Source organism: Vulpes lagopus, chromosome 3 (assembly GCF_018345385.1).
Source record: "Vulpes lagopus strain Blue_001 chromosome 3, ASM1834538v1, whole genome shotgun sequence".
NCBI lineage: Eukaryota > Metazoa > Chordata > Mammalia > Carnivora > Canidae > Vulpes > Vulpes lagopus.
In genome coordinates, this window is record NC_054826.1 from 67,471,505 (window position 1) to 67,498,145 (window position 26,641).

Consider the following 26,641-nt stretch of genomic DNA (forward strand, 5'->3'; position numbering starts at 1 on the left):
CCTGGCACAGGGCTAAAGCTTTTACATCTCTCCTCTATTCAGTCTCCAAGACTCCTCTCCAATGTGGCCATGGATTTTATCCCTGTTTCACAGGCGAACAAACTGGCTCAGAGGGGCCAGGTACAACGGCCAAAGTCATGCAGAGCAGGGATTTGAACACAGGTCTTTGCCAAAGCCCAAGTACCCATTTCTCTAAGCCGATCCCAAGCATCAGAGGGGCTGATTCTAAAGCCCCTCTCTGCTGGAGGGCCCTCAGGTCCGTGCCCCACGAGGGTGAAGGGATCAGCATAGGAGGGCAGCTCTTGGGCAGACTGAGTCTTTAACCACAAGCGTGCCCTGTGCCAGGAGGAAGTTGCTGGGCAGGGCTCCGCCTGCCAGCCCAGGTCTCTCTGTGGCCAGCAGAGGGTGCCACAGGACCTCGGCAGAAGTCTGGCCAGTGTAGGGGATCCGTTAGAGCCCCCTCCTCAGAGGTGCCAGCTGAGGGCCACTCTCTCCTTCAGAGGACCAGGATCTCCTGCTACCATTCCAGCTGGCCCAACCCAACTGACTTAGCCCCGAGGACAGAGTCCCCTGGGGTGGGGGGTGCAGGGGGGAGCTCAGCCTGGCCCTTCCTCTTCCCCTTAGCCTTCTCTCAGTGCCCCGCCTTCCTCTTCTCGCCTCCAGCTGGGGGACCTGGCTGGGAGTCAGGAAAGGCCCTGTGACCCTAGGTAAGCCTCTTTCCCTCTCTGGGTGGGAGACCAGAGACCTCCCACCCACCCAGATGAGAGACCTCTGCTCCGACCCTCTCTCCAGCCACCCCCAGCCCCGCCTACCTGAGGCCTTTAGTGGGAAGAGAGGTCAGAGCCCCTGGGTCTGTGGGCAGCTCCAGAGCGAGGCCACTGAGGTGGGAGTTGAGCTTGTGGGGAAAATGCTGGTGTAGGAGGGGGTCTCAGTGGGTCTCTGCTTCCCCCCCCCCCCGCCGAGGGATGGCCACAGATGCTTTAGCAAAGGGGGTTGGTGGAGTCTGCTGGAGCCCCATCTCTGGGCTTCTGTCTCCAGTCTCAGCAGGAGCGGTGCAGAGCGAACCCCGGGAGTGAGGGTTTCCCCGCTAATTGGGGTTGTCCTCAGTCCGGGCCGCTGGCTTGTGTGTAAAGACAAAACTACCCGCCCCAGGGAAATCGGGGCCCCTTGGAGCCTCCTAAGCAGGCAGCCCTCCTCGTTAGTGTGGCTGACCTTTGCCCTTTCCTTGCCCTCTGGGTCAAGTCTCTTAATTCTGCAGATGACCCAGGCTCTCTTGATCCCATCCCAGGCCTCCGTCACTCCCAGCCCTCTGTCGGGCAGGAAGCAGGGGTGCCCCAGGCTGACCCCACTCTGCAGGCTCATTCCACTCTCATCAGGCTGGGCTTACCCCAGCCTGACCTCTGACCTGGGGACCGGCCTGGTTCTACGCCAGGAAGCGCCGATGCCTGGATTTGTGAGGTGAGACGGAGCAGAGTCATTGTCAAGGACTTGAGGGTGGCCGTGGGCAAGGGCACCTGTCTGCAGGGAGCGAGAAGGGGCTTTCTGGTGGCTATTGCTAAAAGGGGGTCCATGATACTTCTGTTCGTACAGGTTCCCCTCGGTTTGTCTTTGTGAGGGCATATGTACAGGCTCCTTTTTCCACATTTCCCTTCTTAAAAGTGTTCCTGTTTAAAAGGTTTAAGTTTGGAGGGGCACCTGGGTGGCTCAGTGGTTGACTGTCTGCCTTCGGATCAGGGCGTGATCCTGGGGTCCTAGCATTGAGTCCTGCATCAGGCTCCCTACTCCAAGGGGACTCTGCTTCTCCCTCTGCCTATGTCTCTCCTCTGTCTGTCTCTCATGAATACATAAATAAAATCTTAAAAAGAAAGGTCTAAGTTTGGAATTGTGCTGAATTTAGATTCACTAACTGGCAAGTGTCTTCGTCTTAGGTACAGAGGGCGTTCTCCTAGTCAGTCCAAGTCTGAGGTCTCCTATTTTTCCCCTCTATCTTTGCCTTTCCTTATCCTCCCAGTAGGACTCTGGGGCTCCCCCAGTGGGCCCCCAGTGATGCTATCTGGGCCACTCTGCAGCTGGGGAGGTGGGCACTGAGCACCGCGCAGGTGCACAGAGCATGGCTGGCACAGGCTGCAGTGGAATCAAGCCGGCGACCCCAGGCCGGGATATCCCACCACCGAGGAGCCTGGCTCTTTAGCCAAGAGGCTGCCAAGAACCTGTGCCTCACTGCTGGCCAGGAAGGGGTAGATTCCAGTCATTGTGGCTCAGAGAGCACTGGGTGAGCACAGGTGGGTAGGGAGGGGGCTGCCTCCCATGACCTGGAAGGCCCCTCCCAGTCCTGACTTGTACCATGCCGGGGCCTCTCCAGCTGAGCCTGGCACAGGAGCGCCTTGCGGCCTCAGTACATTGGCTATTCTGGTCCCCACTTCCGTGGAGGGACCCACCGCTTACCAAGACCACAGGATGAAAGCCAGCTCCTTGGAGCACAAAATGGCCACACTCCTGTCTTGCAGGAGTGGCCTCTTAATTGGTGATTTACTGTTTGTTGAATGAGCAGGGCAGGGACTTGGCAAGAAGACATAGTCTGGAGGGAGGTGGGGGGCTTCAAGGTCAGCTCCCCAGCTAAGCAGGGGTCAGGCCAGGGGAGTGTGGGGAGATGAATGGACCTCCCTCGTGTGGAGCTCCCACTGCAGCCCTGCACCAGGGGAGGGCCCGGATGAAGCAGCTCCACACACAGACCCTTTGTTCTCTGCAGGGAGGAGGAAGGCCTGTCTGAGAGCTGGGCGCCCAGGGCTGCAGGGGGAGGCCAGCGGGCGGCTCTGGCCTCTGCCTGGACCAGGGCCCTTCCCTGGGCTGGGAAAGCAGGCAAGGCGGACTCACGTCTCCTTCTGCCCTAAAGGGTTCCTAGGACTCCCTTCCAGGAAAAGGCAGCTCATTTCCTTCCTCGCTGCCCTAGCCAGCTTCAGACAGGAGAGGACTGGAACCAGGGAGATGCCAGGTCCTCTGGTAATTAGGACCGGCAGGAAGTAATCTGGGGAATTACCGGGGTCAGGCGCCCCATCGAAGGCCGGGGCTTTGGAAGGGCGGCTGGCTTGTAATCTCGATTTGAGATCGGTTGATTTTGTAGTTAGCTCCAAAAAGAAAAGTCAGCTCTAATTAATCCGTGGGCTTTGGAGTGTGGGAGAAACAGGGCCCAGAGAGCACAAGCTGGGGGCTGGAGGCCGGCGGGGTGAGACTCTCAGCCCCCACGAGGCCTCCGATCTGAGGCCCATGTCTCAGATCCCTGATCTGCTTTAATTGAAATGGTCTGCATGTCCCCGGTGGGATTTCATGGTTTTGAAAGAAAGTGCCGTCCGCACCCCAGAAGGCTCCTGCATCTATGGCTTCCGTCTGCATGGAGCGCTCTGCTGCATGCACGTGAATGCTGCGTGCAGCTTGGGGTTCCTCAGGCCCTCTGAGAGCCAGAGGGGTACGGGGGCCTCAGGAATGGCAGTGGTGGGGGCCTGATTCAGGCTGTCTTCTTCTGCCTTTAATGGAAGTCACGGGACTATGCAAACTCCTTGGGGGAATAATTTGGGGGATCAGTGCCAATGAACAAAACACTCCACTTTCCAGATTCCTTGACTGAAATGCATCAAGGACCCCAAGGTCTGCTCGCAGAGAGGCTAGGAAGCTCTGAGAAAGGCCCAAATCCAGCTGCAGCCTCTTTTCTCTCAGGAACATCAGCTCAGCTTCCACCTTCTTTCTTTCTAGGGGAGGAGAGGCCTCCCGGAAATCGGAAATGATGGCATCTGCCCCTTCTCCTTGCTCATAAGGCCCACGGAGTAAAGTCCCTTGGGGGTAAGGATTTGGTTTTGCTACTTCCTGGACTCACCTCTCTGGGCCTCAGTTTACTCATCTGTAAATTAGGGTTAGGAATGATCATGCCCCTTTGTAGAAGGATTGGGGAGGGGTGAGAAGGACCGGCATGGCCGTAGAGTCAGGAGGGCCTACTTGGGCTGGGTGGGCAAGCTTCTGGTCCTCTTGCCCTCACCCTGGTGCCCTAGACATCTGACCTTAGGGCCCATCTGACCTTCTCCCCTGGGAGCCCCATAGCCTCCAGTAAGTAACCGCAGAAGTAACCGCAGCTATAAGCAGCTCTGGCGTGAGGCTCTCACATCCTGCCTCCCCTGGCCTGAAAACGCATAGTCCCCAGCCTGCGGGAAGGGACTGTGTGCTTCAGTCACGGTCCTTCATGCGAACCCCAAGCCTTACCACCCAGACCGCCCGTGCGTCAATGCACCCCCCGCTGCCATGTCAGATGGACCAGCTCCGACACGCTTGGAGATAAGCTCTCACCAGGTTTTGTGATCCACATATAGTCTGACAATACCCATCCATCCCCTTGAAAGAGAGCCAAGGTTGTAATGTTTTAAACACACTTTGCATCTTACAACATATTTAAAGTAGATCGGTGGCCATAAATTTGGATCAAATTGGTACCACATGGGTGAGCAACACTACTTGCAGTGTCTAGGCAGAAGGGCTGGTCCCAAGCAGGGCTGGGGGGCGGCATGGGGCCTGCTGGTCCCACCAGGATTTGATCCTAAGGATCTAGAGAAGAAGCTCCTGCTGGCCTGGCTGGCCTTTGAGAGGATGCTAGGCTTGGTCCAGCTGCCCGGGGGTGGGGGTGGTGATGGACGGAACTAATCATTAGCAAACTTTGCAGGCCAGGAAACATCTTTGCTAAGAGTTAAATTCCACCGATGCTGAAAGAAAGGCCTCCCTGTATGTGTATCAAGTCGCTGGGACAGAGCAATTGAAGCAGATGTGGAGGGTCTGTTGGTTAGCCCATGAGCTCCCCTTACACCCTAAACACAGGCGACGGTCCCATGGCTTCTGTCCCAGCTTGGTGTCCTCACCGCCAGCCCTCCCTCCTCCCTGGGTGCTGGGGTGGGGGCAAACCCATCTGCCCAGCCTCCAGCTGTCTCTAGCTCTCCCCACCCCAGTGCCCCATCCCGAGCAGAGAGAGGAGGCGAGAGAAAAAGAACTGACGGACAGAGAAGGAGCTTGGGAGACAGGCCCCCACATCCTGGCCAAGGCACAGAGAGGGTGGTCTGTGCACAGTTAGCTCAGGCTGGGCTGAGACCCTCTGAGTAGACGCTCACTTCTGTGCTTGGACAAGAAGACTGGCCTCTGGGCTTGGGCTTTCGAGACCTGGCTTCCAGTTCCAGCATGATCATTCGCCAGCTGTACAAAGTTGGGCAAAGCATTAACTTCTCTGAACTTCTCATCTGTACCAGGGGGATAATGAGCTCTAATGGGGCGTGGTAAGGACCAGGTGGGACCGGGAGTGAGTGAACTTTGGCTGAACCAGAGATGAGAAGTATTGCTGCACTTGCCCCTGGGCATGAGCCTCTATCTCAGAGCTCCGATGGGAAGCAAACGTTTGCCTGCATATAGCGGTCACTGGCTCAAGACATCCACAGCTCCAGGGGGGCTGGGACAGTGGGACGGGTACTTGTAGCCTCCGGAGAGTCACATGACACCCCAGCCTCAAGCTGAGGCCTCCCATCCTCAGGACAACAGGCCCCTAAGCTCCTTTCTGGATGAACCAGATTTCCAGTTGGCCCTCGAATGCAGATGCCCACCACAGTAGGGTGGCCAGCCACTGGGGGAACCTCTGCGCCTGCACTGCACCAGGAGGCAGTAAATTTTGAGTCTGTATGCGTGGATGGAAGCAACCGCAAAGGCTATAATTTCCACTTCCTGACACCATACAAACTTCTCAGTTTATGCAGGACTAATTAAAGGTCTCTCCGGGCTTGCCATTCACTCCCCAAGCACCCATAAAACAATGCGGTGATGGCAGCCCTGGATTATAGAGTGCTTCTCTGGAGCAATCTCTCCCTTTCCCAAATCCCTCCCCCTTCTTGTCCTCCCTTTCCTTCCTGCTTCCTTTCTTCTCCTGGTGCTGGGGTCTGGAGGTCTGCACAGGCTCCCTGCAGTGGGTGGTCCTGGGACCCAGGCCTGGGCTTGAGTTCCTGCTCTGCCACTTAAGAGCCTCGAGACTTTAGGCAAGCCTCAAGTTCCTCAATTGTTGAATAGGAGAACAGTACCGGCCCCACAGCCCCACAGCTCGGTCACATCGAAGGACAGCCCGGGACACGGTAGGCATTTAGTAAGTGGTGACTACTGTTGAGATGATTTGCATGTTACTGTTACTGTAATGACCACCTCTGGGCTTTGCTCACACTGTTTCCCTGTCTGAAAGGCCAGGTCCCCTCAGATTTGCTGGTTGAAGGACCACAGTGGTGGCTTGGCAAAGGCCACTAATGTTTTGCTATTCCTCCTTCAAGAAGGGGAGGCTGAGTCCCCTCCCCTCCCCCCACTGACGTGCATGACTTGGCCATGTGACTTGTTTTGACCGATAGGACATCAGAAAGCATGATGCCCATGACCACTCTGGAAAAGCTCCTGTGCACTCAGACTTGGCAGGTTTGAACATTGCCCTGGGCCTACCACACTGTAGGAAACCCTGTATAGCCTACTGGGGGGCACTGAGAGGGCCATGTTGTAGAGAACAGAGCCACCCAGCCCACAGCCTGCACCAGCCACCCAACATCTGGAGGCTTCTCCATCTGTCATCTAATGCAACTGCACGAGTGAGTCCAGAGGAGAGTAGCAGCACTCCTGGATGGCCCATCCACAGAACCAGAATGGAAATAAATCCTCATTTTAAGCCGGGAAGTTTGGGATGGTTTGTTACACAGCTTTAGATAACTGATACACCCACCCATTTGCCAGGATTGAGCTCACAGGTTGTCTTCTCCCAGAAGACTTCCCAAACTCCTCCCAACCTGGAATTAATCTGTTTACCCTCTGCCACCCATATTCACACGATACTTTGTGATGAGAGTTTAGCACGATCTGCCTTCATAGGAATCTGTCTCTCTGGACCGTGAGTTGCCAGAAAGCAGGCCTGGGATCCCTACCTCCGAATCCCTCACCGTGCTTAGCATGGACCTCTGCCTAGGGTGGGGCCTGGTAATCTGCTCCCATTTACCAGGCCCTCGGGGGGCCAGTGACAACCTGGCCTGCCTCAGTATAGATATAGCGACCCAGGTTGGTGGTAGGAGACTCACCTGGTTCTGAGGTCTGACTGGGCCCCTGATTGCCTAAAGCCCTGCCCCTCTGAGCCTTCTCCTTCCTCAAGTGGAGACATGAACTCTTGTCCGGCCAACCTCACAAATGTGAGGCTCACACTGGGCAAGTGTGTGTGCAAAAATACATGTGCATGACCAAGTCCTGACCCTGTATGCACTGTGGTGAAGCCCCATGTGGGTTACTACTGGGGGGTAGGGTCCTCCCCTCCCCTTCCTGCTTACCTTCCGGCCGTGGTAGCCCTGGATTCCTGGGTCTCCCTGGGGGGAACAAAGAGAAGACCATTAGTGGGATTTTCCAAATGCCAAATTTTGGCTCACACTCTTCCCCTCACATCGCCATTCCTCTTCTTCTCAATGACTGCAAATCCCCCCGACTTCCGGCCCTCCCTGGAACAATAGCTCTGCTTCCTATGTGGCCAGCAGAGACCATTCTCTTCAGAACAAGTCCCCAGCTTGCAGAGGCAGAGGGAGGTGGACAGGGTCAACTTGGCAGGGGCCCAGGAGACCCGAATGTTGGTTTTGATTCCATCAATGACTCTCTGTTGAGCCTGGACAAGTCACTCTTCCTGAGGGCTCTCAGTCTCCACATGTATAAAATGGTTGGGTAGGGTCAGTGCTTTGCCACTTTGTGTCCCCAGGGCCTCAGGGCCCCCAGCTTCAGAGAGACAGTCAGTTTAACACGGTGGGCTTACAAACAAGGTCTCACAAGAGACCAGATGATCCCAAAGGTCGCCCTTCTAGCTCTGACTCTGTATGATACACCCTTTCATTGAGATGTTGTGACAGTGTCTTGGGCATCAACCTGGAGTCTCCAACCAGACCTTAAGCTCCTTGGAGGATGGGACCATGGCTTCCATACTGGTCATATGGAAGTGTGCCTGGGGACACCAAAGTGCAATCTCTGGGGGACCCAGGTGGTTCCCCAGAGGACAATGGCACTTTGGAAGTGAGTCAAATGTGACCCATCTCTCACTGAGGTCACTCTCAGCATCTCATCCAGTAGCCTGCAGTGCTGTCTCCCCTCCTTCCGCAGACAGCTCTCCCGCCCATGCAGCGCATCACCCGAAGGGCCCTCACCTTTGGTCCAGGAGGCCCAGGTAAGCCCTGTGGAGGCAAGAAGAAGGTGAGTGGAAATGGAAAGTTCTGGCAAACAGTGTGGTTAGGCGTGTTTACTGTGGAGGCTGGGGGCAGAGGAGTGCTCGAGTAGCTATAATGAGTTCTGGATATGCTAGAGCCGAGATCTAGAAGATTCTGGAACGGTATCTGAAATCTGCTGAGGACATGTGGGGACAACAGGCTCACAGCTCCCTCTGGAGCCATGCAGGCGCTGTGGGCATCTCTGCTGTGCTCACCCGCTGGAAAATAGGTCAGCGGCAGCCTGTTAAACTGACAGTGTGGTTTGGTCTGGGTCCCCACCCTCCCACCTCCTGATTGGGACCCCTCCCTGGGAAGCCGACCTTGCTCAGCAGAGCGCTGGTTTTGCCTTTGGCCCTGCCAGCCTTCCAGGGAGCCTTCTGTCTCCTTCGGCCCAGGGTGCTGCGACCACAGCACTCAGCCATGGTGGGGGGATTGGGGGCAGGGGTGGGGGTGGCTCAGGGCCTGCGGGAGCTCAAGGGAGAGGCCAGAGCAGGCTGGCTCCACCGTGGTCTGGGGCAGAGGTCTGGGCAGCAAACATGGGCAGGAGAAAAGCAAGATGCCCAAGTCTGGGCTGTTTCAGTCGGCTTCAAAACATGCTTGCTGGTTGTTTTCTTTATAAACAACCTAACAAACGAACTAGGGGTGGTGGAAGGGGAGGAGGGCGGGTGTTGGAGGGGAATGGGTGACGGGCACTGAGGTGGACACTTGACGGGATGAGCACTGGGTGTTTTTCTGTATGTTGGTAAATTAAACACCAATAAAAGTTAATTAAAAAAAAAAAAAATAAACAACCTAACAAAGAAAACCACCTGGCTTGGGTTCAGTGTGTGGGAACCCAACATGTCTGGGTGGTAAGGGTCCTCAAAGAAGTGGATTTTGAGGAGTTTTTTTGGTTCTCTTGGTTTGGTTTGGTTTCATTCCCTAAATTTCACTTCCTTTCAGGTTTTCCACTTTCCCATCTACAAACCCATGGAAGTGAGACTAATCTTCCTCCTGGGATCCCACGACACAGCGATAGTTAACATCTATCACGGGGGTCAAGCTAGGCAGGAGGGCTGGCAAGTCAGGTTTCACACCAAGCTGAGCTGCCAAGCTGGGTGCCCCGGGTGGCCAGAGCTGTGGGCCAGCCTGGAGGGTCCCTGCACCGAGCCTCAGCATAGGCAGCTGGAGCAGCTGATGGGCCCAGGTGCGAGGCCGAGTGACCTGGAAGGTGGCCATCCTCATGGAGGGCTGCCTGGCAGTGACATCGCTGACCTGGCCATTCCACCTCTGGGAATCTACTGCAGTGAAGGCATCAGAGATGCACACAAACATCTACGTTCATATGACAGAAGGGAACTCATTACCTACTTGTAAATGGGCCCAGCAGCCCTACAATCCACACCACGGGAGACTCCTGCTCTAGGAAAGGGTGTGGTTTATGGTGTTGAGTGAAAAACATTACGGGACACAACCTGTTACCTTATTCAGACTGTTACCAACCTGGAAGATGTTTACATGTGGATGTGTCTAAGGAGAAAAATGGAAGGGGGCCCTCCAAAATGTTAATGATGGTGAACTCTGGATATGGCAAAACAGACAATTTAAAGCTTTTTCTTTGTCTGTGTTCCAAATTTTTCATAATGTGTGGATGATGCTTTTGTCCTAAGAAAGAAAAACAGGGGGCGCCTGTGTGGCTCAGTGTCTGCCTTTGGCTCAGGTCATGATCCCAGGATCCTGAGACTGAATCCCGCTTCGGGCTCCCCCGAGGGAGCCTGCTTCTCCCTCTGCCTGTGTCTCTGCCTCTCTCTTTTTGTCTCTTATGAATAAATAAATAAAATCTTAAAAAAAAGAAAAATAGTTTTTTTTTTTCAGCCCAGTGAAATAAACACTATTAAACAGACTTCCCCCTTAACCCTGTCCCTTCAGGAACATAGGACATTGGTCTTGGCTCTAAGACTGATAGAACCCATTTTCGGCAAAGAGGTCCAGGTGCCTGCTGAGTGATTCCCCTGCTCTGTTGCACCAAGTAGGCCGAGAGCGTGGGCTTGGCCAGAGCTTGGAAACCCGATGGCTTAGTGGACACCCGACCTGACCTACTATTGCCTGAGTGTGGTCTTGCCTGGAGGGGGCGCCTGTCGGCCCCCTTGGCCCACAGTAGCCGTCCGATCCTCAGGCTTAATGTGGTATCTCCCTGGCTTACTAGACATGCAGATTGTCTGGAAGGCGGCCCAAGACTGTAAGGCGCACATACAGCAGCAAAGGCATGTTCGTTAGGATGCCAGATGGTCAGGTGTGCCCTTGCTATCTGCCTCAGAACCCACTGCCCCCAGCTCAGGTTCTCCTCCAGCTCAGGGGTCAGGGGACACCCATCAAAGGGCGGGCCCTGGGAACGTTCTTTCCGAGCTCCTTTCTGCTGAGGCTGAGAATGGGGCGGCCTCTGAAAGGCAATGACTGGACTTGAGGCCTGGCCCCAGAAGCTGGGTTTTCAGAACCAGAGCATAACAGGTGAACGGGGCCTGGTAGCTTCTTGCAGGAGCCACACCATGCCAGAGAATTTTTGGATAACTCTTGGGAGAGGAGGTGGTAGAAAGAGAAAGGGAAAACTTACGGGTGGCCCCATGGGCCCTGGCAGTCCCGGGTACCCCAGAGGTCCGCTTGGTCCAGGGGGGCCTGGTGGCCCTGGTGGGCCTTGGATACCGGCCTGGCCCTGTTCACCCTGATGTTGGCGAAAACGAGAGTTAGAGGGAGAGCCCCAGGGCTGGGGAGCGGCTCCCACCCCAGTGCCATGCACCCAGTGAAGGCCCCATCAGGGGCTCTAGTGGGAAGGCGGTGTGGCGTGATGGTGATGATGCTGTGGTGGTGACTGCATGCAGGGACCAGTGGCAGCAAGGAGACGGCCAAGACATGAGGCCCCCGAGAGGAAGGGTCCAGGGAGGACCTGCTGCACAAGCAGCTGGCCCTAGAGCAAGAACCCTGCAGGGGGCAGGGGTAGAGGAGTGAGCAAGGTGACCCTGCCCGACTGTGGGCATGCTCTGGGCCTGGTCAGATGGCCGGGGTCCAGTCCACGTGGTCCTCAGCCTGGCCTGTCTCGGCCCCTCCCTCCGCGTGGCCAGTCACATCCTCTCTCTGGGCCGGGCCTCCCAGGCTTTGAGTGAGAGCAGCGGTCCCCTATTTCCAGCCGCAGCATTTTGCTGTCTGATTCTCTGGCCCCGAGTGTCAAAGGAGGCCCTTGGGTCAGAGGCCACAGAAGTTGGTCTGGCTCACTAGACAACTGGGCAAGAGCTCTTGTGTAAAAACATTTGGACTGGGGGCTTCTGATGTCACACTGGGAGCCCTGGCACTCGAGGCCTGCATTCTGGCGGGGGCCACCCCCCCCCCCCCCCGTAAGTGACAGAGGCAGGCTGACTCCCCGCTTCCCCATCCTCTCTGTAGGCCGCCTGCTTCTGTCACTTACGTCATCTGTGCTTGGCCTCCAACGACAATTGAGTTGGCAACCCTGAGCTGATTGAGTTTTGGGAACTATAAAGGGCTGTATGCCTGTCGGGGGTCCCCATTAGCATTCTTGTGCCCTGCCCCCACTCCTCAGGCAGCTGCTCTGAGCCCAGCTCCTGTCACCCACCGTGCCTGTCCAGGATGGGCCGAGGGCCCAGAGAGCTAGGGGTGGCATCGTGTTCCCTCAGGAAGAGGAGAGAGCCTGGTCCATGTGACCCACATTGTGGGGCCGGGGGCCAACCGGAGTCATCCTAGATCTGGACCAAAGCTGTCATGTTACTTTCTAAGTGACCTCTCCGGGGACTGTCTGGGCTCAGCTCCTATGAGAAGAGGCCCATACCTGCAGACAGACTGAGGCAGAACCACCTGGCAGGCATGTGAGCTCCGGGCTGGGATGTGGGGGGACACGGGCGGCCGGAGCTGCAAGCCGGCCAGCCTTCTCGGTGTGCTCCCAGTGACCCTCTGTTACCCTCCTACCGTCTGTAGGAACGGGGGGGCTGAGGATGCCTGCTGCAACCCCACGGGAGGAAAAGATAAGGAGAAACAGGGGTGGGCAACCTCAGAACGAGAACTGTCGGGTTCCAGCAGCTGCTGCCTGAGCCTCCCTGGGCCAGGACATCCTCGCCCAGATGGCACCCAGCATGGTCATGCTGGGGCCCGGGCTTCATCCTGCCGTACCCTCTGAGAAGCCACCCGAGGGAGGGCACAGGGTGCCCGTGGTGGAGGAGGCAGGGGCTGCCTGGGTCACGAGTCCCATTTCACAGAAGAGAAAACGGGCTCAGAGAAGGTGAGCTCCCTGACTGAGGTCACGTGGAGAATTTGTGGGGAGCCAGGTCCCAAACCCGGAACTCCACACTGTTCCTACTCGTTCCAAATAAGCCCCCAGAAAAAACTACTCACTGTCCAACTTTCTGCATTTTGGAAATGGCCTCCAACACCATCTGCTAAGTACATCATATTTCATATAGTTTCCTCTTTCAGCAAATGTTAGGCCAGTGTTTAAGCACCTTACAGAGCCTGTAAAATCAATATCACTTTATTGATAGGAAATGGGCAGGCCTTTTTACGTCCTGTGATGGGTGACCGCAGAAAAACCCTTTTCTCCAGGCACGATCCACGGCGGGTGGGGAAGGGGCCCCTATGCTTCCCTCTCTACTTTGGAAACCAGGTCAGGGCAGCACAGAAAGTTCTGGCGCTCCCACGCCCTGCCCTTGAAAAGGAAGACAGTGACGTGCAGTGGCTTGGATGGGATCCTGGGCACCCTCTCGATTTCTTCATCCGTAAGGTGGGCATGATTATGATGGCACCTGCACCGCCCGCTGGCCGGTGTCACATGACACCAGATAATCCATGTGGCATTCTTACCGCAGCGCCTGGAGCCCAGCGAGGCTTAACGAACAGCATCTAACGTAACTAAGGCCAGGAGGTGGCTCCTGGGGGCTGAGGTGAACGGCCAGTGTGAGGGCAAGGGCAGCTCTTCTGGAATGGGGTCTGACACAGGTAGGGGGGTCACAGGGGGGTGCTGGTGCTTCTCTGAGCTGCCGGTGGGGCCCCTGAAGAGCCGTGCCTGGAGTAAGCCTTGGGAGCACATGGAGGCTCTCGAGGATTTGGCTGCTGTAATGGGATATGCAGGCTCGGGTGGCACACGCGTCACGTGGCCCTCTGTATTTTTAGCTGTTAATTGGAGTGATTCTTCAGCCTTGTTCAATCAGGTGCCTGAACCGCTGGCCCCTGGGCTCCTGACTCCTGAGTGTGGCCAGATGGTGGCTCCGGGCCCTGCCGTCGGGCTTTCAGAGAGCCTCGGAGCCCTGCCCCTTCCAGCATCCCCTCGGCCCTGGGGGTCACCTAACTCCCGCACAGCGTGACGAAGGCTGGGGTGTAAGTGGCGGCCGTGGGCTGCCCAGCCCAGAATCAAGCTGCAATGCCTGTGCCTGGGTCCCTGGCTCTGCGGTCTCTTGTTTTCTGTTCTTTGTAACCTGGCCCTACCCTAGCCTCCTTGGGTTCGTAAGGCAGGGAGAAGGAAGCAGTTGCTCACAACGATTACACCTGTTGGTTGTGGGCTACATTCCCTCAGCAAATTCCCTCGCTCCTCAAACTCAGATTACAAGTGATCAAGTGCTAAGCAATCCATTTCTAAATATAAAGGGTGTAGTCCAATGGAGAAGACCACAAATGTGGGCTCTGAAGACCTGGTTGCCGGGTTCCCATTCTGCCTCTCGCTGCTTGTGTGACCTTGGGCACAAATTCACTCCTCTGAGCCTCACTTTAATAATAGCAGGAGTTATCCCAAGTGCTTTGCACACACTTCGCAGCAGGGACCCTTAATGTCCCCATTTGACAAATGAAAAAGCGGAGACACAGAGAGGTTAGGCAATTTGCTCCCAACCCTGCAGCTAATGAGAGTCACAGAAGCTGGGTGCTCTGCAATGTACTGGGTGTGTGACCTCGGGCAACCGACTGGGTGTCTCTGAACCTTGCCTTTCTCACCTGCGAAATGAGCATGATTGTGCCTAAGCCATAAAGTGGTCAGAGGAATGAGGCGAGCTCGGCCCTGTGAGACCCGTAGCACCGTGGCTGCACCCTGCGCTGTTGTTGCTGCTGATGGCTCTGGGGAGCCGCGGTATGTGCCAGTGGGGGGACCTCCTGGGCTCGGGCCTCGTGTGTTTCCACATCTGTGCCATTCACGGGGCCAGTTTTGTCTAATTGAATCGAACTGAAGTAGAGTGAGGTGCTGGCTTTGTCTCCAGCCCCAGCTGGCCTGCCGGGGCCCGGAGCCCTGCCAAGCCCCCGGGGAAGCCACGCGTGGTCCCGACAAAAGGACGGTGTCTACCTGGAAGGTCCGTCTTTTTATGACTGGGGGTGGAGCCAGTCGCACAGAATTGAGGAGAGGCAGCAGCTGAGGAGAAAGATGAGTTGGAAGGCCAGAGGGCAAAGGCCAAAGATCGCAGATGCTCAGAAGGATGCCGAATGTCGCCAGGAAGGCAGGGTGGCCAAGTGGGAGGGGAGGAGAGGAAGAGAAAAGAGTGATTAGCGAGCATGAGGCACAGGGAGGGAAGGTGTGGGTGGGCCCTCTCGCCGTTCGAGGGGTGCAGCGCCGAGCCTGCCCTTGGACGGCACACGGTCCCCTGGGGTGTTGGCCAGCAGCACCCCCGACTGGGAGAGTGGCCTTCCTCAGTTGGGCCGCAGAGGCCCCTGGACGCACAGCCCACCATTGCGCTATCGGCCCCTTGTCTGTCCCTGGCGGTGGACGTGGGCAGCAGAGGCAGAGGCTCGGGAGGGACCCACAGGACCAGCTAAATTGGGACTTGAGGCCAGGCTGGTGTGTGGCAACCTCTGGGCTCTTTTTTTGGTTGAACGAGAAAGGCTAGCGTCAGCGAATCTGGGGAGGATGGTCACGGGCAGTGCCAAGTCGGGCTCCCGGGGGCTGAGCCGGCTGAGGGTGTGGCCAGTGTGGGCACGAGCTAAGTGCTTCTGAGGTCTCTCCATGCCCCCCCCCGCCACCCCCCCGGGGCTGGTGGGTTTGGAAAATAAAGGCTGGGCAAAGATGTCTCCAGCATGTTCAACCACTTTTTTGGGGCAGACAACTTTCAATCACATTAGCTACTATGATCTTCATTTCTGGACATTCTCGTTGCTTCCAGCCTCTCTGAGCACCCCAAGGCTTCAGGAAGCAGTTGGAGGCCATGTGACAAGGGTGGCATATCACTGACCCCTTGTTTTTGAAAGCATTTTACCTCACACGAGGCCCCTGGGATGAGTGTTAGGACCCGGGGGCCCACCTGGACTGAGACCTGGGAGCCTGCTGTGGCCTTTCCGGGTCCTGCTGCCTTGAGGGGCAGCGGCTGCCCCGAGAGCCCCACTGCCTCCCGCTGTGGGGCCTGGGGACGTGCAATGTTGGGTTCTGCGTCCAGGGAGCCTCTCAGCAGAGAGGAGCCCGCAGACCTTCCAGAAGCCACAAACCTTCAGGGTAATGATCTGGTTGGAGCGCAGAGCCGAAAGGTTGCTGCTCAGGTGCTCCTGGCGTGGGAGGGGACCGAGGTGGCAGAGACAGGGCGACCCGGGCGTGAGTGCCGGAGCCCACAGACACCAGCTGCCTTGTTCCCTGTCCTGGGGTACTCCACGCCCCACTCCCCCCTTCCCTCCCCCCCTCCCTGGGATGCTACAGGCTGGAGCAGAGGCAGGATCTCTGGTTAGCTCTTGGAGCAGAGGCAGGATCCTGGAGGCCTGCCACCCCCGTCATGCCTGCAGACCCCTCAGAACACCAACAGACCATTCTCCCTAGATGCTCCCTGCTTTCCTACCCACTTCCAGATCAACAGGGGGTGCCTTGTTGATCCAGGTGCCTTGCCCTGTCCAAATCGGCTCTCACCCCTGCCTGACTTGGTCTCTAACTCTGCCACAGTCATAGCTTTGCTGCACTCTGTGGCCAAGATGCTTCTGGAGGCTTCCATCACTGCTCTCTCTCTCTCTCTCTCTCTCTCTCTCTCTCTCTCTCTCTCTCTGTCTCTTGTTGAATCGAGGGGCAGAGAGCCTCCCCACCTCCACTCCTCCTCCCCCGCACTCACTAAAGACGGATGACACACCGCCAACATGTCTGCTGTCGTGTTGTCTTTTGTGCTGGGGGATGCTGTCTTTCTTTCGGGTAACATAACAATCCTGTGAGTCCATCGTTTCAAATAAACACAGCTGACCTTCTATTATTGTATCAGGATCAGGCTGGCCGGAACACCAGCGCCCCTGCGTTCCTGGAGCACGTGTCGCTGACAGGCTAGCTTTGTCTGCGTGGCCACCGGCCTGCGCCCCCTGCCCAGAGCCCAACCCAGCTTTGGCCTCAACCCCCAAACCCCACTGCTTATGTTGAAGACCACCTGCAGTCTCTCCCCAGGAGCCCAGGAACTCCGGGGTCAGAGTCCAAGTGGCTGGATGCTGCTGGCAAGGCCCTCCCAGTGGCCCTCTATAGCCAGGTCGACTCTAAGCCTGACTCTAGTCCCCTTGCCTGATGGGGGTGGCAGCCAGGGAAGCCACACTGTGCGTGTGTTTCTGGGCACAATGAGGCCCATGGTGTAGGGCTGGGCACCCAAAGATCCTAGGGTCTGAGAGCAATATTTTTCTGGTCCCAGGTCTTACTGGAAGGCCCACATCTTTGCCCTCTGTGTCCCAAGAATGCCCTCCTGCTATTGCATATGTTTGTAGCTTCCTAATAGGACTACAGCAGGCTTTGGGCCCTATATCCTGGGGCAAAGCAAGGAAAAGGAAGGAGCTAGGGCATGGGGGTGACTGGGAGGCCATCCCAGCCCAGAGAGTCCCCACTCTGCTTGGAGAAGGCCTCCTCTATTCCTAAGGAGGCAAAGCAGAGATTTTATCCTTGAACTGATAGAGCCAGCCCCCAGTTATCTCCCACCATTGAGGTCTGGGTCATCTGCAACAATGACTAAGCTGAAAGTCCCTCTGATTCAGCCGGGGCAGGAAGCCAGGCATGCACACCCGGTCTCTCTCTCTCTCTCTCACACACACACACACACACACACACACACACACACACACACACGTAGGGCAGGGAGTCAGAATCACAGACTCCCACAAGCTGCACAGCCCTACAGAGGGCGCGGTGTGCAGAGGAGTCGCAGGACCAGATACCCGAGTTCCAGTACGCACACGCTGGGAGGCTTGCGGGCCAGCCAGCACAGGGGCACATGCACAGAGACGTGCAGGGGCGGGTGGACATGAGCCCTGGAGACCAGCCCTGCACAAGCGCGCTGCTGACCACCAGGCACACTCCAGGGCTGGGGGACGGCCACCCCCACGGCCACTGCTCTGGCCAACCTCTGTGGGTGCTGGGGGCCCCAGGGAGATGAGGCTGAGCTGGGGGCTGTGCCCAGGGGATGGATCAGTGTCAGGGGTTCACTTACCCGATGTGGATACTCTCCACACTGCCCCTGGGGAAGGGAGGGAAGCAGAAGACTGTGTTAGGCACTGGGGAAATTGTGCCTCAGAGGCATCCTCAGGACCTGGGGACATACCACACGTACTCATCCCCCACCAGCCCTGCTCTGGTCCTGGACTAAACTCTCTGAGGCAGGAGATCAAACTCCCTCCCTCCCGCTGGCTGGCAGCGGGGAAGACCCCTGAGGCCTGCCTGGACATGGTCCCGTGGGACACAGGGCAGGATTCTCCTGCCATATCCCACTTGCCATGACCGCATTCAGGAGTTATGTTCCATGCCTGGCTGGAGGTATCTTCCAGAGAAGGTCAACCCTCTGGGTGGGTCCATCGCACTGCCCCAAGCAGGAGCCTCTGGATGGGAAGTGCAGACACGGAGGGGGGCTGTGGGCATGGACCCCTCGGAGATGCCTTCTCTGAGGTTGGGGGTGCCAGGTGCACCCAGCAGAGTGTGCAGGGTGAGCCCAGCAGGATGTCCATGAGAAATTTAAGGAGATGGCAAATGTATGAGGCCAAGAAGGGAACCAGGTGAGTGGTTTACAAATGGGCACCTCAAAATCCTAGAGGCCCGTGGGGATGCATCAGGGAGCACCCTGGGTGTACGTGCAGGAGGGGCAGAGAAGGAGTCTGAGGGGCCAGGCTCCTAGCCTCCCCTCCTCCCGAGGAGAGAACATCACCCAGAACACCCTCCCTCTTGTCTCTCATCCACTGCAGCATCACCAGGGATGCCCTCGTCCTGTTGATGAATACTAACATCTGAAAACCATCGCTTTGGACTGCTTTCTATATTTAGGGAGGCTGTTTCCTATGATGAAAATTCTAGAAAACCTCCATCAGGCTTACCTTTTCTCCTTTTTGTCCTGGAGGTCCCTATGAAGAGACAGAAATGGCAGTTAGAAAGTGAAGCGAAGGCCACAGGGGCCCGAAACCTCCCTGCTGAGGAACATTAGGGCGAGGTACCAACCGGCTGTCCTCGGGGACCCGTCAGGCCCTGCAGGGAGGAAACACACAGAGGTCAGTGGGTGCGCAGAGGGCGGGCAGGATCAGAGATGCGCGGGGCATGCTGGGGGCCAGGGCTTGTAGGGAATGCACGGAGTCCTGAAGGCTGGGCTCCACCACCCATGGCCTGTGCTCCTGAGCCCAGCATGTTCTAGGTGATGTGGCCTGTACACCAAGTCTCAGCTTCTTCCTCCGTCAATGGGTGTGACTCAGGGTGCCCTGGGCCCCAGTGGGGAAGCCCAGGGGCCTTCCCTCCTCCTCCTCCTCTCCATCACCCTCTCATGGGCTGGCTGTGAAGGGGGCTGCATGTACACATCAAGTGGTGCTCTGCTGCTGTGGGCTGCCCTGCCTCACGCATGCCCATCTCCTCCCCTCATGGGACCAAGAAGTAGAGGTCAAAAGCTTCTCAGAGACCCTGGCCCATTCTATCTTCTGCCCAGCACTGCCTCAGCAGGAAACCCACCGAGCCAGAAGGGCTTTGGGGTATGTGCAGTGGAGGGGGGTGCTGGGGGCGATGCTGCTGACACATGGGGCCTTTGGAGAAACCTTTGGTGAAGAGAGGGAGCAGGGAGCTGGTGACCTAAGCCATGTTCTGGGCCCCTGAGAGGAACACAAGGGGCCTTGGGGCGCCCTCTGGGGTGTCTTGTCAAGTTTGTAGGGCTGAGAAAGAAGCCTGGGGTCAGGGTAGACCCGAGTCCTTTGAGGAGGACACAGGGTTCAGCTGGCTGTCTCAGGAGCTGACCCGAGGCTGGTGTGGAGGAAGAGGGGATACTTTGAGGACGCGCTCCGAGGCAGGCTTTCAGTATGAGCCGAACCCACACCCGCACTGGCCCATGGAGAAGACGCTCGCGTCAGTTCCGCTTCCCAGACGAGGTGATGGAGACAGGGCCCTGCAGCCCAGTGAGCGGTGGCGCTGGCACGAGAGCCCAGGTTTGCTGACTGCAAAGGCCCAGCTGTTTCCTCTCAGCCACACTCTCTGAACTGGGCCCCTGAAGGCAGGGCTTCTAGACTTGGCTGGAGCCACGGGCAGTGCTCTGCCCCTGGGGCCCTGAGGTCCCTTCCAGCCACCATCCTGGGCTCCTGTGAGGATCCATCTGCTGCACCAGCCTCTTTGGGGTTGAAAGAACTCAGGATCTTCTGGGAAGGGCCCATGTGGGTGGGAGAAGAGCCTCTCTTGTCCCTGACTTGTCAATGGGACCAACCAACAACCTGGGAAATTCTCACGGTGGGAGGGGACAAGTGGCCTTTGGGACAATCCATGGGGCATCACAGCCCATGTGGCTGACCATGTGTTCAGCGTAAGGCCAGCGGAGTGTGATGCATGGCAGGGAAGCAGCCTGCAGGTGACCGGCCACCCCCTCTCATGATGAACAGAGGCATATGATGAGGAGGGGAGGGCCCGCGGCTGAAGAAAGCCATACAAAGGTTTGGGGCTGCAGGGACTTGCAGGATGCAATCCAGATGTCCCAGATGGTGGCCCGTGTCACAACAGTGGTCCCCAGAGGTATTATTGTGTTGCTGCCACACAATTTTATTTCAATGAATTGCCAACATTTAAGAGCAAGGAGAGTATGACACGAGTCTGGATTTCAAGTTTCTCTTAAATATTTCAAGGTCCAACCACACATGGCACCAATTAGCTCTTGCTGAATAGTGGCTGCCCCTTTAAGATAGGGCATGGGTGATGCGCTAGGGCGCTTGTCCTGCCTGCCGTCTGCTGGGCACTGTTGTGAGCACTTGGTTGCTAAGGGCTCCCACCCTTAGGGCAGCCCTCAGCAGTGGGAGAAGATGTGCATTCAGGGTCCCGGCTCTCCTTGATGGCACTTGTGGGATCCCCAATCCTGTCCACACCTTTCCTTAGGTTCTGGGGGCTCCTATGGGGTGGGTGGGCCGGGGGTGATCCCCTTTAGAAGTGAGGACAGAGGGTAAGCATGTGAGAGTGAGCCCCAGCCCCCCATGTTGGATGCCTAGCAGAGGGGGAGCCATCTGGGGATGGAGGTGAGTGGGAGAAAGACAGATGATAAGCAGGCCAGGATAATTACACTAGACTGTGTGTTGAATTAATAGCGCGGGGTCCCTGTGCCAAGCCAAACAGAAGCCTAATGGTTCTGTGGCCTGTCAGATTTTGACGGATGACTGAGAGGCAGACAGAGGATCTATCACACTGATGCGGGCTCACGGGACAAGGGATGGCCTCTCCCTTTCCCCCCTGGGTTAGCTCCGGACAGGGGGACACATGGGTCATTCAGTGGGGTGGGACAGACAGATGGCAGAGGAGGAGCCCCGTAGAAGCGTTCCTCTCCTTCAGGACAAAGGGCTCTGCAGCAGAAAGGAGGTGTGGTGCGATCCCACCACATGGGGCTCAATCCCAGCTCCGTCATTTAGAAGCTGGGTAGCCTTGGGCAACATATCAACCACTCTGTGCCTCCATCTCCCCTTTCGTCGAGTGGGGATAATAAGCTGCTGTGAGGATTACACAACAGTGCCTAGTTGACCATTACTATTACTTCTGGGTTGCCACGGACTGTGTTATGGCAGGGTCAGGCCACTAGGAAGGGGAAGAAGGTGGCAGGGAGGGGTTGAGGGAACAAGGGCCCCAAACTCCTGGCATCTAAACCCCTGTGCCTCTAGAACAATGGCAGCATGGAAGTGTTCCTGTCTTAGTCTCCACCGCTTTGTGCATGTGCACAACCATGCTGGGAACAGGGGAAGGGCAGCAGGACATGCACCTGCAGTGGGGGCGGCTGTGACGGGCAGGAAAGCTGGCTGGGCACCTGGATTCCAAAGCCAGTTCTTCTGCCCACGGCCTCCAGAACCACACTACCCTTTTCCCAGTTCTGTGGATGTTTTCAGCACTTGCCTGCCCCAGGGCCTTTGCACATGCTGCTCTCCCATGTCCAGAATGCTCCTTCCCATTCCTTTTTCTCTTTGTGAAACCCTCATCCCCTGGGCCCCAGCTGAAGCCTTTGTCAGAAAGCCTCTCTGACCCTCAGCCTGGGTGAGGCGCTGTTACACGGAGGTTTCTCAGGCTAACCGGCACAGCACTGATTGCCAAGGCGGTTTGTTAATTATGTGAGTGGTTATTTAAATACCTGCTCCCCCAGTAGACGGTGAGCTACAGGACGGCAAGGACAGTGTCTTTCTGACTCCTGTCTCTACCCCTGGCACCTGGCTCAGTGCCCAGCATAGCGCAGATACTCCCTAAGAATGTGTTAAGGGGAAGGCAGGAGGCAGGGAGATAGGACAGGAGACAGGGGAAGGAAGGAGGGAGAAAGGCAATGAAATGTGGAGGGAAGGACCTAGAGAATTGGGTTCGGATTCTGATGCTCTCTAGCTGTGTGACTTCAGGCAAGTTACTTAGACTCTCTGAACTTTCGTTTCTGCAGCTGTCAAGGGGCTACTACTAGGACCTGGGGCCCAGGCTTAGGCTGAGCATAGAGGAGGTTAGACATGCATAGTGCCCAGCCCCGTGCCCACCACATAGAAAACCCTCAATTATGTTAGCTGGGCCTGAGTCGATGGGACAGGCGGAAGCCCAGAGGGAGCTGAGCTGCCAAGGGTCCCACACAATTTAGGGGGAGCTAGGGTGAAGGCTGGGGCTCCCTTCCCATCCACGAAGTTGGCCACCTCTTTCGGCAGGCAGGGTTCTGGCCTCCTGTGCTGTGGCTGTGCCCCACTTGTGAGTGGAGAGTGTCCTCATGCCTGCCCTTAGAGCGGGACAGGCACTGAGCCGGGCTGGATGGGGAGCCGGGGAGCCTGCCGTGCCAGTCTCACCACCCTGCACATTCCAGACCCTTCTGCAGGTGGTGGGTCCTCACACTGTAGAGGTGACCACCCTGGAAGGCAGCCCGGGGAGCTGGCCCATCTACTCTTAATGGCCCATCTGTCCTCGTCCCTGGACAACTGGCCCCCTCCCCTGGAGTGGGTGGCCCCTGACAAGGGGAGGCTTTCCCTTCTGGAAGGAGTGGCCTGGAGGAGTTGTAGGGACAGGAAATTCCTTTAAAAGGCTTTGCAGAGGTGGAAGGGGTTAGGGGGAAGGTGGGGGCAACCGTCCCCTTCTCCAAGTCTGCTTGATGCCCAGCTGGGACAGGAGTGCCTGGAGCCCTGGGGCCACCCAGAGCGGAGTGCGGGTGTAGAGAAAGTGCTCAATGGGCTCCTCACACCCCCAGTGCGAGGACGGGGGACCGAATGTAAACTCAGCCCCGAGGCAGAGGCAGAGACCTGTGGCAGTTTGGGAGCACCAGCCTCTTCCTCTGTGGGGCACTGGTGGTACTGATCTATCCCTGGACCTCCTTTTCCTCATTTTTCAGGTGGAAAAGCCCCCTGCCCACCTCTCCTCCCTGTGTTGATGTGAGGACGCTAGGGAGTGACCATGGGGGCAGCCAAAGGACTGTCCCTGTGGGTCCCCTGTGTCAGGTGGCGCTTGGCCGTGGCCCACGAGAGCTAGGCCGACCTCTCCACCCCTCAAGGGAAGGCAGGAAAGCTGGGGTCTTACCATCTCCCCTTTGGGTCCGGGGTGGCCCTGGAAGGAGAAGAGCGTGAGAGCCAGGTAGGCTGCAGCCCAGAAGCCCCTGCCTGCCCCCTCCCTCACCCACCGCTCATTGTGCACACATCTTTCCTCCTCCCCAGTTCTCTGGCTCTCAGTCCTGGGCCCGCTGGCTCAGGTGGGGCATCTGCTTGTTGCCCTTCGCTGGGTCTTACTAGCAGCTGCCAGCCCCTGCAGAGCCCCTGCCCCAGGCACACACCTGGGGGAGGTGGAGGGATGCTGGGGCCTGGGAGCTGAGTGCAAATGGCCTCCAGACCCCTCGTGGTGCTTAGCTCTGGTCTGCAGTGGGGGACGGGCCAGATGGGTGACCAGGCCCTCATCTGGAGGATGCCAGCTGCTCGGGGGGAGAAGTGAGTGCATAGAGCTGGGCTTGGCACCCCCTGCCTTCCCTTGTAATCTCTGAGGGCATCAGAGGGGTTGAGCTCTCCCCAGCTCACTCTTTCCTAGGAGTGGGCAGGGGTCTCCTTTCCCCCATGAACATTGGGGTCTAGGGTCCAAGTCCAAAGGATTAAAATGGACAGAGACAGGAGCTGTGGATGGGGACCCAGACTCCATGTGGACTTGGGTGTACATGGGTCCCAACAGGGATGGGAGACCCGAGGAGACAGGGAGGGGCAGGCGACGCCCGGTGGTGCTAGGGGGCAGGTGTGAGCGGGTGCCCAGGCTCCAGTTAGAGCCAGCAGCCTGAGCCCTCCACCCCTCTTCCCTCCAGGCTGCATCCTTGCCTCACTCCCTAGCATAGCCCCTTCCAAGGGCACCTCAGAAACACCAGCTTCTAGGGGTGGCTCTTGCCCAGGATGTTGAGAGCCCAGCTTGACGGTCATGGACTTGTGCCCAGGGGAGGCCCACTGGGGTCGGGGGGCCCTTCCCGCCTCCCACTAGTGACAATATCCCACCCCAGGAACTTCTCATTCCGTCTGGAGCTTCTCTCATGGAGTTAGGGTCTTGCAGAGGGCTAAGGACCCAGGGTTAGTGACCTGGGTTAAGTCAGGGAGAAGAGCTTACAGCCCCAGAGGTCCACTCACCGGTTTGCCGTCTAGCCCAATGGGACCCTGAAAGAGGAAAGAAGCCACATTAAAGACAGCATCACAGGTGTCCTGCTGAAGAGGCAGCCTGGGCAGTGGTCAAGGACACAGGCTCTGGAATCCCAAGTAAGAGTTCAAGTGTCTGCTTGACCACTTACTGGTTATGTGACCATGGGTAAACTTAGGCCTCAATTTCTTATCCTAAAATGGGGAAAATAGAGTCTTCCATGAAAGGGGAGTGTCTTTGTGAGGAGTGAACGAAATGCCACCTGTCCAGTGCCTGGCACGAGGGACAAGCTGATGGATGAGAGTCACTGTGGCAATCACAGACCTCCTCCTCATTCCAAGTGGCAAGTGAGCTGGATGTTTCTAGAAAGCCTGGGGCTGGCCAGCACCAGGGCCTGCAGAAAAGGAGAGCTAGCCGCTCCCCTGCCTTCCCTCTCAGAGCCGGTCTTAGATCCCTGGGGCAGGGGTCACAGACATCCAGGTGGCCGCCTCACTGCCTCCTGCAGGTGGATCTCTCCAGACCAGCTTGGGGGTTGCTTCCTGGAGGTGCATCATCTCTTTCACGTTCCAGTGTCCTGCTGGATTTACCTAGCCTGTGACTTCGCTCACTTGTCCCCGTCCTACTGTCTCTTCATTTCCCTAAGGGTTTCCCTGTCCTCTCTTGCACTCTGGGCCAAGTGCCAGCTACTCTCAGTTGCTCTCTGTGAGAGGCTGCAGGAAAGAGTCCTTACTGACCCGAGTTTGGAAGGTCAAGAGCAGTTCGAAGGCTGGCCCCACATGAAGTTTAACCCAGTCAGGCCCAGGGGTCACCGGGGACACAGTTAACCTCAGCCCTCCTGACTTACCGGAAATCCAGGAAAACCTCGCGTGCCCGGCTGACCCTGGAAAGAGCGGGAGAAGAGTGAGGATGGGTGAAGAGGGGAAGCGAATCTGAGTCCCCAGGTTCGCCTCTGCCCCCAGCGGGCAGGTGGTTTCCGTCCCCCTCTCCTGGGGTCCTCCATGGGAGATACTTCACACGGCGAGCTGGCTAGCAGGGAGGATGGAGAAGGATGGACACGAACACCAGGGAAACGTCCTCCAGGGGCTGGGGGGTGGGGGGGAGAAAGGGAAGAGGGGCCCAGCATCCTTCAGGTCTTCCTGGGAAGTAGCCCCAAGAGCTCCTGCCTGCCTCCCTGCCCTGAACCCCACGTGTGAACAGGTGGCTGGACAGCAGGACAGCGGGGACTGGCCTGCTGCACCCTGAGCTCCTGGGCTGCGATCTCCGGAGTCCTTTATATTGACGCAGAAGCCGACCTGCACAGTGTGCGTTCGCAGGCCACACGGGTCAGATGGCTTGTTTTTTTCTCACCCTGGCCAGCGGGCCCCTTGGGTTGGACAATCTCTGTGCCCACTCACACCCGTTCTCCTGCAGGTGCGGAGTGCCACGCAGGTAGGAGTTTAGGCTGAAGGCTAGACGCCGCTAGTCACAGCCCGGTGGCCTCTGCTCCAGCCTCGGGACAACAGAGATGTGCTGAGACGTCAGAAGAAGGGTGGGACCGTGGGGACCCAGGGCTGGCAGGGCTGAGCAGGAGGTCAGGCTGGTGGTCCCCTCGCCTCCTGGGTCATTCACCGTGTAAGCCCTGATCCCACCGCATCTCCCCCATGCCTTGCTCATGCACATGGCTCCCCTGCTTTCCCTGCACACACACCCCATCTTCCCCATGGTCAGCCCTCAGCTTGGAGTCTGGCTTTGATGGAGACGGTCACAACGTCCTCCCAAGCTTGGGCCTCCGAGTCTGGCAGGCGGAGCTGCAGTCCCACCTCCTGCAGCCGTGGCTGGGGGCTAAGTCCTTAGGCTTCCCTCTACTGATCCCGACGGGATGGGGACAACAGCGTACCCGCACAGGGTCATTCCATTGCATCCGATTGTACTTGTAAAGGTTCCCTCAGTGGCAGCTGTCACCATTGAACCTATGGATGATTGTCCTTGCCCATCCGGAGGGGTCTTCCTTGAGGCCCAAGCAGGCAGTGTCCCAAAGTCTCTACTCAGGGGACATGGTTGAGTGGGCCGGGGACTCTGCCGTCTGGGTGGGGGTATCGAAGTGGGGAGCGAGCTGTGGTGGCTCACAGGGTCGGGATGGGCTTGTGGCAGCAGCCCAGCGGGGGGAGGGAGGAGATGCCACTCACATGTCAGAGGGCCCCGGGCTTTGCTCCTCTCAAAGGTAAGTGATGCTAAGAATAGCACTAAGGAGAAAACCCTGAAACTGTACGATGTGGCCTCTGGAACCTCGCAGTGTAAACTTCCAACTACTCTGCCGAGAGGCCTGAGAAAAAGGTCAGCAGGAGAGGATTCCAAGAAACATCTTCAAGTCCCACTCTGGATAATGTTTACACAG

General features: G+C 57.4%; 1 protein-coding gene across 21 annotated transcripts in view; it reads right to left on the bottom strand.

Annotated features, from left to right (window-relative positions):
• Positions 1–26,641, bottom strand: part of COL13A1 (collagen type XIII alpha 1 chain) — a 149,077-nt gene that overhangs the window by 40,897 nt on the left and 81,539 nt on the right. For 15 of the 21 annotated variants that reach the window (XM_041749345.1, XM_041749342.1, XM_041749339.1 and 12 more), the window contains 10 exons: positions 25,112–25,147; positions 24,261–24,287; positions 23,185–23,211; positions 18,655–18,681; positions 18,534–18,560; positions 17,660–17,686; positions 14,581–14,646; positions 10,867–10,974; positions 8,217–8,243; positions 7,362–7,397 (listed from right to left, as the gene is read on the bottom strand). In XM_041749345.1, the coding sequence (XP_041605279.1) occupies positions 7,362–7,397; positions 8,217–8,243; positions 10,867–10,974; positions 14,581–14,646; positions 17,660–17,686; positions 18,534–18,560; positions 18,655–18,681; positions 23,185–23,211; positions 24,261–24,287; positions 25,112–25,147 (408 nt within the window). Of the gene's footprint in view, positions 1–7,361; positions 7,398–8,216; positions 8,244–10,866; positions 10,975–14,580; positions 14,647–15,710; positions 15,768–17,659; positions 17,687–18,533; positions 18,561–18,654; positions 18,682–23,184; positions 23,212–24,260; positions 24,288–25,111; positions 25,148–26,641 lie in introns of all 21 variants that reach the window. The other 6 variants (XM_041749350.1, XM_041749349.1, XM_041749347.1 and 3 more) reach the window with 2 other exon arrangements.